This window comes from Octopus bimaculoides, chromosome 3 (assembly GCF_001194135.2).
Source record: "Octopus bimaculoides isolate UCB-OBI-ISO-001 chromosome 3, ASM119413v2, whole genome shotgun sequence".
Lineage (NCBI taxonomy): Eukaryota > Metazoa > Mollusca > Cephalopoda > Octopoda > Octopodidae > Octopus > Octopus bimaculoides.
This window is the reverse complement of record NC_068983.1, coordinates 157,196-173,430: the sequence shown is the minus strand read 5'-3', so window position 1 is coordinate 173,430 and position 16,235 is coordinate 157,196. Positions and strand designations below refer to the sequence as shown.

The window sequence follows — 16,235 nt, the reverse complement described above, 5'->3', positions numbered from 1 at the left end:
TCTCTCTCTCTCTCTCTCTCCCTCTCTCTCTCTCTCTCCCCCTCTCTCTTCCACATAACTGTCTCCAACTTAACGCTATTTACTCCTCACTAAACCATCAGAACCTAATAAAACCAAACCAGTCATGGCTGTTCTACATTGTAACATCATTTCAGTGGCAAAGGAAAACCAAATATTAATCTCATCTACTCGAATGCTACAACAACAACAACACTACTAGACACAACAATACCAACATGAACAACTTCAGCAAACTACTGTGATGACTATAATCATCTGACATTCATTTTTCCATGTTTGCATGGGTCAGATGGAATTTATTTTAGGCAGATTTTTCTCTGGTCAGATGCCCTTCCTGTCGCCAATCCTCACCTGTTTCCAAACGAGGTAATATTCCCTGATGGCCAAACATGTTCTCACAAGAATATTGGGGACAGCACATGCATGCATATTACCAACGTCGCCTTCCTGGCACGTGTAAAGACATTCGAGTGAGTTCATTGCCAGTACCGCTAGACTGGCCCTTGTGCAGGTGGCACGTAAAATACACCATTTCGAACATGGCCGTTGCCAGTACCTCCTGACTGGCCTTAGTGCCGGTGGCACGTAAAAGCACACACTACACTCTCGGAGTGGCTGGCATTAGGAAGGGCATCCATCTGTAGAAACCATGTCAAATCAGACTGGAGTCTGGTGCAGCTCCTCAGCTTGCCAGCCCTGGTCAAACCACCCAACCCATGCCAGCATGGACAACGGATGTTACATGATGATGATATATATCTAGAGAGAGAGAGAGAGGGGCTTCTTTCAGCTTATGTTTACCAAATCTACTCACAGTGCTTGGTTGCCCTGAGGCTATAGATGCGGTGGGACTGAACTCAGAACCATGTGGTTGAGAAGCAAACTTCTTACCACACAGCTACACCTTCTACCTTGTGATGGTTATAATAAACCATTATACTTGTTGGTTAAACTTAACCACCACCATCGACATGCCTGTTTTTTTTTGTTTTTTTATTTATTACATTGTTCTGTCTTCATTCTCCTCATACAACTGCTTCCATGGGTCGAATGAGTCATCACTGTCCTTGTCAGTTCTTATTTAAAGTCAAAAGTCCAATTTTTGTCGTAGTTTTGACAGCTGGATGCCCTTCTTAACACCAACCTCTGTATATCTGATAGAGTTTATTGTGGCACCAATGCATGAGAGGTTATCTGGTCCATAGCAGGCTTTATACTCTGTATTGTCTCTGTTCTTTTGAAGTAAACATGATGGGGGTGGGGGAGAGATAGGGTTTGACTAATACAGTGAAAAAAGGAGAGAATATAAGTGTGATGAGAGAAACAAAAAGGTTGGTAGGGAGAGTCAGGTAAATGGAGGGACAATGATGGCAGCTACATATTGGTATGGTCATGTGATGCGTATGGATGGGGACAGGTGTGTGAAGAAGTGCCGATCTCTACCAGTGGAAGGACGCTGTGGAAGATGGAGATCCAGGAAGACATGGGATGAGGGTTAGGGTTACATGATTTTCAACCGTTGTGCCTCACAGAAGCAATGACCAGTGACTGAGACCTTTGGTACCACTTCATGCTTGAGAAGACCCGTCAAGTGAAATCATGGTTGTGGCTGTTGTTGGTGTCATGTAACTGGTATCCATGCTGGTGGCACATAAAAAGCACTCTTTGAGCATTGGGCCTCATGGAGGCAAATGTGGCTGACGCTGGTGTTGTACAACTAGCACCTGTGCCAGTGGCATGTAGAAAGCACATTTAGAGTACTGGGCCTCACAGAGACGATGACAAATGACCAAGACCTTTGGCAATATACAGTGCTTGAGAAGACCCGTCAAGCCAAGTGACATCATAGTCGTGGCAGATACTGGTGCCATGCAAATTGGCACCTGGGCCGGTGGCATGTCAAAGCACCCATTACACTCTTGGAATGGTTGGTGTTAGGAAGAGCATCGAACCATAGAAAACCATGCCAAATCAGACTAGAGTCTGGTGCAGCCCCTCAGCTTACTAGCCCTAGTCAAACCATCCAACCCATGCCAGCATTGTACAACAGACCTTAAATTAAATGATGAGGATAATGATGAAGATGACACCATTGAAATGTTGAAGCTACAAGATAATGTCTGATTAATTGAGAACAATGTGAATGCTGAATGCTGAAGGGTTAATATTTTTTGGGACAACATAATACCAACAGGTATTATATTATGTGGTGGGGGTGGGCTGTAAACCTCTGTAAGTATATACACCCTATGGTTAGCTGACCATTGCTGAACAGCCAAGAGCTGGTGAAGTACGAAGCCTGTTGTCCCAATATTTAACTGGAACTTATTGACCTCTGAAGGATTAAAAAAAAAAAATAATAAAACCAAAGTTTTTTTGGCAGGATTTGAACTCAGAATGTAAAGGGTTGTAGCTAAATACAACAAGGTGGTTTCTCTAACAGTCTAATGATTCTGTCTTGGTCAGTTAGTTTGTGGGCAAAGGGCTTCTGTAATTTCGTATGTCCTTGTCAGTGACATCCCAACCAGTCACTGGATTTATCTCATATTAATATGTTAATCCAGTTAATTGATATATTAAACAGTAATGTTTTAATTAACTGGATTCATTTGCTAATTTACCCCTCCTCCCCAATTTATCACTTAATGTAAATCAACTACATTCTAATTTCGATTCTTCTGATGGACCAAGCTTTGTTTTCTGGTTCTAATGGTAGAGATTGAACACATCTCAGCTCTTCATCTCAGGTGTGCACACTTTAACCAGTTTGACCATTGAATTAACTCATTCAGGTGTGAAGAATTTTGAAAGGTGTCAGATAATGGTAGATTATATAAAGTCGGTTAGAATGTAATTAACAGATGACCAACATGTGCGTGTGTTGAAAACATCGCTGTCTTTGTTATACGAATTGTTTGGATAGAAATGCCATTTGTTTGCTTTCTCACAGACTTTCAAAGTTTTCCTATTGGCTTTCAGTGCGTGATTGAAGTATTTTCTTTGTTAACATCAACTTTCTCAATCATTATTGAATGATGTTTCACTTCTTTATAAACATGATACTGTTGACAAAGCTGTTTTAATAAAATCTGTTGGCTTGTCCCCGTCTTTCATTTTTGCAGGAGTACTAGTTACTATGGCAACAACCTAGACCGTTATATTGAACATAATGACCAGTCAACATTGCATAAGATGAAAGAAACCTACTGGACTACGAAACAGGCAGTTATCAAGAAACTCGGCAAAAAAGAAGACGAACATGTTGTGGCTTCTGATCAAGAATTGGACTCCAAGTTGGAAGTAAATATCTCTTCACAGAAAAAAACTGTTGGGAAATATTTTGAAAATGGCATAATTTTGTTTCAACTCTGTATATTTTAGTTTTAGATATCATTGTTACGTTTAATTAATTGAAAAATAAAATCATTTAAAATTAATATTCTTAAAAACCAACTCTTTAATCTCTAAATTTCAACTTGTTTGTTTCAAGTTCGTAAAATCAAGACAAAATCAAAATCTCTTTCTAAGTTTTCTTTCCCCCCACCCCACCATGTTGTTTTATATATTAAGATATATATATATTAATATATCCTGTTATCTCGTCGTTTACATCTTCAGTCATAAACTCATATTAAGACGCACTGTTCTAATATAGTTTACTGTTATATACTCCTTGGAGCAATACTGTACCAAATCCCTGAAGACTATCCAAATGACTTCATGTTCCTTATTATTGCAGATATTTCGGGCCATTCAGAAATCTAGTATGGAATTACTCCGTGTCATAGAAAAGTATCAAGATAGGATATGTGGTGAGTAGTTTCTGTCAGTTTTGAAAGGTTGGTTAATTGGACAGGAAATAATGAGCACAACAGCTATGGCTGCGAATCCCACAACATTTAGAAAGGGTTTTCTCTCAGTCTACCTGGCTGACAATAGTTCCTACTTCATCAATTTGAGAAAAAAAAAGAAAAGATATTTTCTTTCAACAATAAATCAACAGATGTCTATCCGAGTTATATCCTGTTAATGTGGTAAAATGGATGTATAAAACCCCTCAAAACAACTAACCCAAATTCTCAAATTGGTTTCAGCTGACAACACTGCAGTTGTTCCATGTACAATTGTCTCTGAAGAGGTAGGCATTTATCTGAAATCACTTTGACTCATACATCAGAAATATTTTGTTGTAAGGATATGATAAACAACAACAAAACAGGCATTATTGTCATCGAGTGATAAATGTTAGACTTAATCACAGTGATGACTTTATTTCTACATCTTGCACTGCCAACTCCATCACAAATGCAGTATTTTCTCTGGTAGATCACAACATATTACATCTTCTTCAGCATCATTATTTAATGTCTGTCTTCCAGGCTGGCATGGTTTGGACAGTTTGACAGCATATGACCTAAGGGATTGTGTAGAGCTCTAAGATCTGTTTTGTCAGGATTTCGATGGACGGAAGCTCTTTCTGACATCACCCGCTTCACAGAGTGTACTGTGTGCCTTTTTTTCTTCTCAAGTCAATGATGCCAAGTTACTTACATGACAGAAGAAGGCCTTGCATGGGCTTTAATTTGAAGACCATCTTCCACTTTCTAATGTCGTATCTCCTCGACTCTAAGGATATTTGAATGTCTTGGAGGGATTCTTAAGAAGCAGTGTTTAGATTTGGTTTCTGGGGTTGGAGGAGACAAAACTTCAACCTGACCTTGACAAGTAACATGTTGTGCTATTCTTGAAGGTTTTATAGAATCTAGTTTTCTGTAGAGAAACCTACTGAAATGCTATGAAAGTGATTAGTTGTGATCAAGTTGTCTTCCCAGATATGTTACCTGCCGACATGTCATCACATGATATCTCTACATCATAATGGTTCCCTAACTCATCACATTTTCATAAAATTATTTCTGAAATGATGGGGCAGAGATTTGTGTACTGCAACCTTTGACAAGATTTCAAACTTTGTCTCTTAGCAGTTGCTAATGTCATCTCTTCAAATCCTTGGCATCTAATCTGAGATGTCCTAATACCTGAGCAAAACACATGTGAAATGACAGGTGTCCAGTTCAAACAAATTATATCAAAGAATCAACATTGTGTTATCAAATACAAAGATAGATATTATAAATATTGAAATAGTCTAAGCAAAGAAAATAAAATATAACAGTTTTAAATAACAAATCGCTGATTACGTAGTCTACTGGAGAACAAACACACACACACACACACACACACACACACACTCTCTTTCTTTCTCTCTCTCTCTCTCTTTCTCTCTCTCTCTCTCTCTCTCTCTCTCTCTCTCTCTCTCTCTCTGTTGGTTTCTTTCCTCTCATATAACCGTGCCAGCTTTCTTCTGCCTGCTGCTGCTGCTGTTGTTGTGGAAGTGAACTGCCAGAATTGCTTAGAGTTCCAGAAAGAATGCTTTGTGGAATTTATGCCAATTCTTTGTTTTTAGATCAAATCCTTTTGGGGAAACCAGTCAAGTACCCCCCCTCCACCATCACAAACAGTTTCAGGCTTTGTGCCAATGGCTGAAGGGATTATTATACTATTTCCCATCAATCATATCTCCACCCATGTTCACCCATCTCTAACCATCTGTCACACTCCTCTGGTACTCTTCCGAAACCTCTCTCCTTATTCTCTCTTCTATTTGTTATACACCATGAGGCTATACCCTGACAACTTTTCACCATCATCATCATCATCATCTCTCCTTCCAGTCACTCTAATCTACCCTTTTATAATTCAAAGTATCCATGTGTTCCTCTTCCTTTATCACATTTTAGCTTCTTAACAACTGGCATAAAGCAACTTCACTCAGTACTGCATCCCCACTCATTTGAGGCGAGGGGTGGGGGCATTTTGTCTTGTGGGTTACTTGATGATGTCAAAAGCACCCAGTGCATTCTGTAAAGTGGTTGGCATTAGGAAGAGCATCCAGTCATACGAACCATGCCAAATCAGACATTGGAGTTCAACACAGGCCTCCACATCATATTCTGTCAAACTGTCCAAACCATTCCATCTTGGAAGTTGGATGCTAAATGATGACGACATCATCATCATCATCATATTCCCTGCTGGGTTTGGGAGTAACACAGGATCCAGTGACGCATAGAACTGTGTCAAGCTCCAGTGTTCGTTTTGGCATGATTTTTATGGCTGGAATTACCTTTCCTAAGGCTAACCACTTTACAGTGTGTGTACTGAATGCTTTTTCATAGCATTGGTCACCAAATAACTTGCAAGACAAAAAAGTACAGTAGAAGGATAAAGAGGTGGGTGGGAGTAGCAGATGGCAGTGATTTGGTACCTGAGCATCTCAAGATATGACAAGATGATCTGAGAGGAGAATAGCAGATGGTCAGAAATGGGAATAGAGATGAATGGAGGGAGTGATGAACAAAATGGAAGTGCAGTTTGAGAAGAGTACCAGTGCATTCATAGCTTGCACAGGGTAGATCTTATGAATCCCTTCTTACACCTTTCCTACATATCAAGCTGGGGGCTATTTTTCTGAAGGGAGTAGAGTCCTGTCTATTTTCTTGCTTACTAGAACTTTGGTCTTAGTTGAGTTAACTTTGAAACACTTTGATTCTAGGTTTTACTTCCATACCTGGAATTTCTTTTTCAATTTTATAACAGATTCTGCTATGAGAATGAGTTCATCAGCATATAATAGTTTCCAGGGATAATGATGAATAGGAGGGGAATGAGAACCGGCCCCTGGTGAACTCCTCCCTGTACTCTACATTCTTCCCTGTACTCATGACTAACTTACACCTACTGACTGCACCTCTGTACATGGTTTGTATAGCTTTCACAAGCCATCCTCTATCTCCAGCCCCTTCAGAGACTACCAGATCCACAGAGCAGGAAATTCTCTGGCTCACTGAATGCCTAGTACAATGCTTTACTCTTATTTAAATATATCTCCTGCACTTGTCTTACGTCAACAGTACTTCTTCTTGGCACAAAATCAAACTACATCTCATCTAGTCTAATTCTCTTCCTAATTAACTGAGTTATAAATCTCTCCCCCCCCCCTCCCTCTCTCTCTCTCTCACTTTCATGACCTGGTCCAGCAATTTGATACTCTGGGTGATGATAATGATTATTATTATTGTTGCAGCACTGCCTTGAAAAGTTTAGTCAAGCAAATCAACCCCATTCCTTTTTTTCTTTTTAAGTCTAGTACTTATATCTCTCAGTGTCTTTTGCCAAACTGCTAAGTTACAAAAATATAAACAAACCAATACTGGTTGTGAAATAATTTAATACGTGTCTGTGTGTGTATCATCATCATCATCATCATTTAATGGCATGGGTTGGATTGTTTGACTGGAGCTGGTAGGGCTGGGATGGGGCTCCATTATCTGTTTCTGCTTGGTTTCAGCAATCGGATGCTCTTCCCGATGCCTCTCATTTACAGGGTGTACTGGATGCTTTTTATGTGGTACCAACACAGACGGGGTCTGCAAGTACCTTGCAAGACAAAAGCCCCTCAGCTGGGAAGGGGAGGAGTGTGGCTTTGTGCCAGTTGATGAGATGAATTAAAGGAATAGAGGGACAGGGTTAGGGGTCTTGCTGTAGAGTAAGATACATTGATTCCCTAGTTGGGGGGAATGCGCTCAAGAAGCATTGGTGATGGTGAGAGGATGAGGTGAGACAAAGGTTTGGACTGAGTGAACAGGTGGGATAGAGGTGAGTGTAGCAAATGAAGGAGAGTGAAGCGTAGGAGAGGCAATGTGCATATATATATATATATATATATATGTGTGTGTATGTGAGTATATTTATATATATAGGAAGGGCATCCAGCTGTAGAAACTCTGCCAAATCAAATTGGAGCCTGGTGTCGCCTCCTGGTCCACCAATCCTCAGTCAGATTGTCCAACTCATGCTAGCATGGAAAGCGGACGTTAAACGACGATGATGATATATATATATATATATATATATATAAATATATATATATATATATATCATCATCATCGTCATCATCGTTTAACATCCACTTTCCTTGCTGGCACCAGGCTCCAATCTGATCTGGCACAGTTTCTATAGCTGGATGCCCTTCTTAACACCAACCACTCTGAGAGTGTAGTGGGTGCATTTTACATGCCACCAGCACAGGAGCCAGTCCAGCGGCATTAACAACGACCATGCTCGAATGTTGTTTTTCATGTGCCACTGGCACGGGAGCCAATCCGTGGCCCTGGCAACGGTCACGCTCGGATGTGCTTTTAATGTTCCATTGGCACGAGTGCCAATCAGCCAGTACTGTCATTGGCTACGTCAGCAATTTTGATTTTGATTTCAACAGGTCTTCACAAGCAAGGTTTATTTTCCAATGAATGAGGGGTATTCATAGATGGGCTAGTTACACCCTCTGGCATAGGCCACTGGCTAAGGTCTCACTTGGCTTCTCGGGTCTTCTCAAAGGTCCCGGTCACTCGTCATTGCCTCAGTAAGGCCCAATATTCAAAGGTCATGCTTCACCACCTCATCCGAGGTTTTCCTGGGTCTACCTCTTCCACAGGATTCTTCAGCTGCTCAGGTGTGACACTTTTTTACACAGCTGTCCTCATTCATTTGCATCACATGACCATACCAGTGCAGTTGTCTCTCTTGCACACCACACTTGATGCTTCTTAAATCCAACTTTTCTCTCAGGGCACTTACACTCTGTCGTGTATGCACACTGACATTACACATCCATCAGAGCATACTGGCTTCATTCCATGCAAGCTTACGCATGTCCTCAGCAGTCACAGCCCATGTTTCACTGCCATGTAGCATGGCTGTTCGTACACATGCGTCATACAGTCTCCCTTTTACTCTGATCAAGAGGCCTTATGTCACCAGCAGAGGTAGGAGCTCTCTGAACTTTGCCCAGGCTATTCTTATTCTAGCTGCTACACTTTCAGAGCATCCACCCCTGCTACTGACTTAGTCCCCTAGGTAATGGAAGCTATCAACTACGTCTAGTTTTCCTCCCTGGAATGTGACAGAAGCTATTCTCTGCACATTTTCTGTGTTTATAGCACCTCAACATTTGTCACATACAAAAACTATCTTCCCAGTTAGCCTTCCTTTGATATTGCTGCACCTCTTATGTGTCCATAGCTTACACTGGGTACATCTTATGGAGTTTCTACCTACGCCTTCTATACAAATCAAGCAGGGCCACCTACCCGAAGGGATTTGTGGTTTGTCTACCTTCCTACTTATTAGGACTTTGGTTTTTGCTAGGTTGACTCTAAGGCCTTTCAATTCTAATCCTTGCTTCCACACATGAAACTTTTCCTCTAGTTCTGATAGTGACTCAGAAATTAGAACAATGTCATCAGCATAGAGGAGCTCCCAGGGGTATCCTGTCTTGAATTCCTCTGTTAATGTCTGGAGGACTATGATGAATAAGAGGAGGCTATATGTATGTTTATATATATATATATATATAGATAGATATGCAGCTGTAACCCACACCAGTGTCGCATAACCAGCCCACTCAAAAGTTCCTTGGATCGTAGGGCGACATGCTGTGCTTGAGGAGACTTATTGAGACAAGTAAATCAAAATCAAATCAAATCACAATCAAATAGAAATTGTACTTGTGATTCCCGTGCCAGTGGCACATAAAAAGCACTACCCAAATGTGGCCTATGCCAGCACCGCCTTGACTGGCTTCCGTGCTGGTGGCACGTAAAAAGCACCACTTGATCGTGGTCAAAGCCCAGCCCCTGTGCCGGTGACACGTAAAAAAGCACCCACTGGAGTGGTTGGCATTAGGAAGGGCATCCAGCTGTAGAAACATTGCCAGATCAGACTGGAGCCTGGTGCAGCCTCTTGGCTTCCCAGACCCCAGTCGAACCGTCCAACCCATGCCAGCATGGAAAACTGACATTAAACAATGATGATGTATATGTATGTGTGTGTATATATATATATATGTGTGCGTGTGTCTATATATGTGTGTGTGTGTATATATATATATATATATATATATATATATATATATATATATATATATATATATGTATGCATATATATATATATGTGTGTGTGTGTGTGTGTGTGTGTGTGTGTGTATATTAGGTCATCCCATAAATAATGCAGTTTTTTTATACTTCTTTTATTTTTCAAAATTAAGATAAACAAAGTTCTTTTTTAATCTAACATATACTCTCCTTCATTTTCTACAATGCTTTCCCATCGATCTGGTAGACTTGCAAGGCCCCACTTCCAAAATTCACTTATCCATGACAAACAATGCTCCTCCAGTACTGTTCTGACCTCGTCTACAGAGTTCATATTTTTTCCATCCAAATGATTTTGAAGACTGTAGAATAAAGGATAATCAGATGGGGCAATGTCCGGCGAATATGGTGGGTGGGGCATCATTTCCCATTCAGACTGCTCCAGCCTTTGGTATGTCATCCCTGCTATATGTGGCCAAGCATTACCCTGATGGAAGAACACCTTTCGTCTTGAAGCCAAAGATGGTCGTTTTTCTTCTGGCGCTGACTTCAGCTGCTCAAAGTAGATCTCCTTTGTTATCATTTGGTTTTGTTTTGAAACTTCAAAGTGGACTCAACCTTTCATAGCCCATCAAACAAATAACAGCACCTTATGTGGGTGAAGACCTTCTTTAGCCTGGGGTACCAGTGTTTCTCCTTTCCCTACCCACTATCTTCAGTGCTTGACATTTTTATAGAGAACCCATTCCTCATTACCAGTCACTATTGGACCAAATAGTGATTGGTGATGAAAAATGGGTCCAAAAAAAGGTTCATTCCTGAGATGTGACAGCAAAGAAGAGCACACATTTACTCTCTGTGTGCGATTAGACTCGGAAAGTTTGTGAGGAACCCATTGACCCAATTTGTTGACTTTTCCGATAGCACACAGGCGTCAATGAATGGTTGAATGACCAAATCCAAACTTCTCTACTAGTTCCTCAACAATTATGATGGGATTTTGTTCCAGCAGGGTTTGCAGGACATCCTCATCAAGCTCTACAAATCTTCTAGGATGAGGCTTGTCTTCTAGTTTGTAGTTTCCAGCTCAGAATTCTTGGAACCACCATTGAGACTGGCTTATGCATATTGTCCAATCCCCATATACTGCATTAATATTCCTCGCACTCCCTGTTGCATCGTTGCTCTTATCGAACTCATAAAGCAAAATATGCTGAATATGCTCCTTTGTCACTTTCATTACAGCTTTGAAAAAATAACTGTTAAAATTGAACTGCACTCTTCAAAAGTTGCACTAAGAACAAGGACAAGTTTTTATAGCAAGTTGATGCTGGTAGTTTATCCCGACCCAATATATGTCATTTAGCTTGGATTTTTATGGCTAGATCTCCTACCTAACACCAGCCACTTCACAGAGGGTATTGAGTCCATTTTTCTCATTGCATCAACACTGAAGAGGTTGAGTAGTCCTTGATAAGATGACGAGAGGGACCTTATATGCTTTCCCTGCTTATGAATGATGAGAATATTTATTAAATGTATCTTAATCACAATAAACAACTCTTCAGGAAGAATTCACATGTGATCTTTTGATTGGTTTCAGTGTTTTTGTAGATACAATGGAAGTTTTATCTGTTCTTTCTGGTCTTTCTTTCTCTTTACAGCATTATCTCAGGAGGAAAATGCTGCTGGCCGTTTCCTTAAATCACAGAGTTCTGTTGACAAGACAAGAGCTGGCAAGATGATGGCAGCTGTTGGTAAATCTCAAAGTTTTGCTGCCCAACAAAGGTTAATGTCTTTAACTATTCCTGATAAAATAACAAGCTTCATTTGTGACATAATTCATTAGAATGACATTGTTCCATAGAACTCCACAACTCCATGGGGAAAAAAAGAACTCCATAAAGTAAATTTATGTTTTAATCATTATGTCTCTTGAGAAATGCCAGTTGAAACAAGATTGATGTGTTTAATATAGGTAACTCATTAAATATTCCAATATCTCAGATCCATTATTGTTTAATAAAATTATATTTTGAATTATTTGACCTCATCTTTACAGGTGAAAAATTTTTGAGTCTTTACATTTTGTTCTAATTGATCTTTGATTGCAATGTTGTGTTATCATCAGCAGCATTGCCATCATCATCATCAACAGCAGCAGCAACAGTAGCATCCTCATCATCATTATCATAGTCATTTTCCATGCTAGCATAGATTGAATTGATCCTCCCTGACCAAGTCAGTTCTTCTCTAGAGGTACTGCCTTCACCTGAATGTTCCGATTTTAAAGGCTGGATAGTCTACTAATTAACTGACTGACCACCTTACAATGTGTCTTTGGGAACATTTTATCATGGTTCCAACACTAGAGAAGTTACCTTGTCCTCAGCCTCACTAAAGATTTCTCAGTATTGTATATGTTAGTTTGTTCAGAGCAAGATGAGCAAAAAAGTAAATAGAAGGGAGTGCAATGATGAGATAGGGTGGGGAAAGTAGTGATTCGGTTAAAGTATGGTAGATGGGGGGAGTAATGGAGGAGAGAAAGTGATGGCTGGGAATAATGGGAGAGAAGCAGTGATGGTAGTTAAATTTTCAAGGATGGAGGCAGAGGACAATTGAATATGGATAGATTGACTGCTGTCTCTTATTACATCATCATCATTTAATGTCCGTTTTCCATGCTGGCATGGGTTGGACGATTTTGACTGAAATCTGATATGCCAGGGAGCTGAACCAATTTCTGATCTGATTTGGCAAGGTGTCTATGGCTGGATGCCCTTCCTAACGCCAACCACTCTGAGAATGTAATTGGCACTTTTTATGTGCCATTGACCTGACACTGACGTCGGCCACGAGTATGGTCTCACTTGGCTTGACAGGTCTACACAGCACAGTATTATCGCCAAAGGTCTCGGTCACTTGTCACTGCCCCCATAAGACCCAATGCTCGATTAGTGCTTTTTATGTGCCACCGGCATGGGTGCCAGTCAGATATGGTACTGGCATCGGCCACTTGGCTCGATAACTCTTCACAAGCACAGCTTGTTGCCAAACGTTTAAAGTGTGCTTTTAATGGGCCAGTTACGTGACACTGGCATTGGCTACGACTATGATCTCACTTGGCTTGATGAGTCTTCTTAAGCATGACATATTGCCAAAGGTCTCAGTCACTTGTCATTGTTTCCGTGAAGCCCAACATTCAGAGATCGCACTTCACCACCTCGTCCCATGTCTTCCTGGGTCTGCCTCTTCCACAAGTTCCCTCCACCATTAGATTGCGATACTTCTTCACACAGCTGTCCTCATCCATATGCATCACATGACCATACCAGTGCAGTTGTCTCTCTTGCACATCACATCTGATGCTTCTTATGCCCAACTTTTCTCTCAGGGCGCTTACACTCTGTCGTGCATGCACACTGATATTGCACATCCAGCGAAGCACACTAGCTTCATTTCTTACAAGCCTACGCATGTCCCTGGCGGCCGCTGCCATGTAGCATGGCTGTTCACACACAGGCATCATACAGTCTGCCTTCCACTCTGTGTGGGAGGCCCTTTGTTACCAGCAGAGGGAGGAGCTCTCTGAACTTTGCCCAGCCTATTTGTATTCTAGCAGCTACACTCTCGGAGCATTCCCCCCCCCCCCACTGACCTGGTCACCTAGGCAGGTTAGTGTCATAGTGGTGGGCCTTTAACAGGAACTCAATTGGCAAAGAGACCCAAATATAGATATGTGTCCTGGCTGCCTTGTTACCAGACTTCAAAAATTTCACCATCCATGAGCAAGTTTTTCTGTAGTACCATATGATGCCAGTCATCACAGACCTTTGTCCCCTTTGAAGCTACCAGGCTTTGCCTCTTCTCAAGACTCCTTCCATATATATCACACACAATTACCACAGCTCCATCTGATCTCGTGTACATTACATCTGATTCCTCTTAGAATCAGTTTTCTTTTCACCTCATTTGTACTTTGTCATTCATCACCATTGTTCATTTGTTTTCCATGCTGGTATGATTTGGATGGTTTGACAGAAGCTGGCCAGCCAGAGGACTGCCCAGGCTCCATTTGTCTGTTTTGGCATGGTTTCCTAATGCCAACCACTTTACAGTGTGGACTGGGGTGCTTTTTACGTGGCACTGGCACAAGTGCTTTTTACTGGGCATCAGCAGAAGTACATTCAAGTACAAAAATATTCTAGAGCCAGCAAGACATCCCCACTTCATTTCTTTCTGCTTTTATCAAATCCTTTGCATCCAACACCTGTATTTTGTTACCTTACATAATCACACTTTATACACAAACTTCATACAATCTGAGAGAGAAAAACTTTTTTGTAAGCAATTCCCTGGACATTTTGTGGATATAAATACAAAAAATATCTTAAATCTCTAAAGATGTTCATAGTTTCAATATCTTTATTATAAACACTAAATGTTTACCGTTATTTTTTATGCCTATAACGATTCTTGAACTTTCCTAATATTTTCCAATTTCCTGTTCAATCTTGTCCAGGTTAGCTCTACGAGTGCCTCTTGTGCGACTGTATCAAGAAGTTGAAACGTTTCGCTATCGGGCCATCTCTGACACACTGATGACGATCAATCGAATGGAGGGAGCTCGTACCGAGTACCGAGGGGCATTGCTATGGATGAAAGCAGTCTCGGAGGAATTAGACCCAGACACTTACAAACAGCTGGAGAAGTTTAGAAAAGTAAGTCATATTTTTCAACTTCTTTAATTGACCACAAGACCGTCTGCTGTTGTTGCATAGTTAAGGGGTCACTGGCAGGAGTGTTGCTGGGAATTTTATTGCCTGTCCATGTGGTCAAGTCCAGACACTACATGTCGTGTTGAGCAAGTGTTTTCTTTGAGAGCCATCAGTTGACTAATCCATTGGCTGGTAGAAACTATACAGAAGCCTGTGTGGGTGTATATATGTATGATAGTAAAAAAAAAAAAAAAACAGTTTCTTGAGCCAAGTCCAGTGCATTCTAAACATACTACCTTGTTGATGTTAGAAATACAATGATTAATTAACAACATTGTTCTTAATATATTGATAGAAATATTTTCACTTTTGGTTTTAGGTAAGTGTGTGTGTGTGTGTAACATCATCATCCTCATCATGCAACGATTTTCCCTACTCGCATGGCTTGACATGAAACTGGTAAAGCCAGGGGGCCACACCAGGTTCCATAGTCTGTTTTAGTTTGGTCTCTATGGTTGGGTGCCCTTCCACAGAGTGTACTGGCTGCTTTTTATGTGACTCCATCACATGTGCTTTTCAAGTGGTACCACTACCACTGCTTTTTACGTGGTACCTTGGTTATAGGATCTCAATCCTGTTGTGGTGGGTGGGTCTTCTCCAGTACAGCAATGCCCCACGTATCTTACTCCTCTCTCATCTTCTTCATAAGGTTCAGTGTTTTGAGATCGGCCTTCAAAACTTGCTCCCAATCGAAACTTTGTACAAAACCAAGATTTTGGTTTAATAATTCTTTTATTACCAAATTTTTTGTGAAAAATTTATCCACAACTAACATTGCTTGACTGCTTGTTTCTTTCAAAAGAATTCTTAAGTTTTCCTTCTTGCATGATTTATGGCCACATAAAGATGTCTGTGGCTAAGTACGGGAGCTAGCAAGTAAATACCAACTTTCTCAAAGCAACGTTTCCTCTCAGTTGTGCTCTCCATTACTGAAACCAACCTAAACTCATACGACTTGAAGCCACAAAAAGCAGTCCGTAACTTATAGTTGATGTAAAAATGCCCTATTCAAAATGTATTTAATAAATCTCTTAATACAAGTAAATGAGGCACATGTATGAACAGTTAAATGTGTATTTTTTATAATATACCTTTCAAATGCAGTCGTTTTATAGTCTTGATACACTCAGGCAATAATTATTTTCTCTAATGAGGTTGTATATGTTTATGTAGGTGTTTGTGATTGTAATAATTATTTTTGGCAAAACACATAGAAGATGGATGGTAAATCAAGTTAATCCACACTTGTCCAGTGGTTATCTTTTGAGATGTGACCTCAGAACATCATTTGTTGCTGAACGAACGTTGCTTCATACACACAAACATTCACATGCTTCCCTTGTACACACACACACACTCAAAGTTGAAACTCTGTTTGATTTTTCTTTTCAGCATTGAATGTTCACCATCCCACTTCCATTGCACACACACACACACACAA

General features: G+C 40.5%; 1 protein-coding gene across 5 annotated transcripts in view; it reads left to right on the top strand.

Moving 5' to 3' along the window:
* Nucleotides 1-16,235, top strand: part of LOC106884461 (islet cell autoantigen 1) — a 65,680-nt gene that overhangs the window by 27,769 nt on the left and 21,676 nt on the right. For all 5 annotated transcript variants that reach the window (XM_014935861.2, XM_014935860.2, XM_014935862.2 and 2 more), the window contains 4 exons: nt 3,144-3,321; nt 3,761-3,833; nt 11,681-11,804; nt 14,539-14,737. In XM_014935861.2, coding sequence (XP_014791347.1) covers nt 3,214-3,321; nt 3,761-3,833; nt 11,681-11,804; nt 14,539-14,737 — 504 coding nt within the window. In that variant the 5' untranslated portion in view covers nt 3,144-3,213. The remainder of the gene's footprint in view (nt 1-3,143; nt 3,322-3,760; nt 3,834-11,680; nt 11,805-14,538; nt 14,738-16,235) is intronic.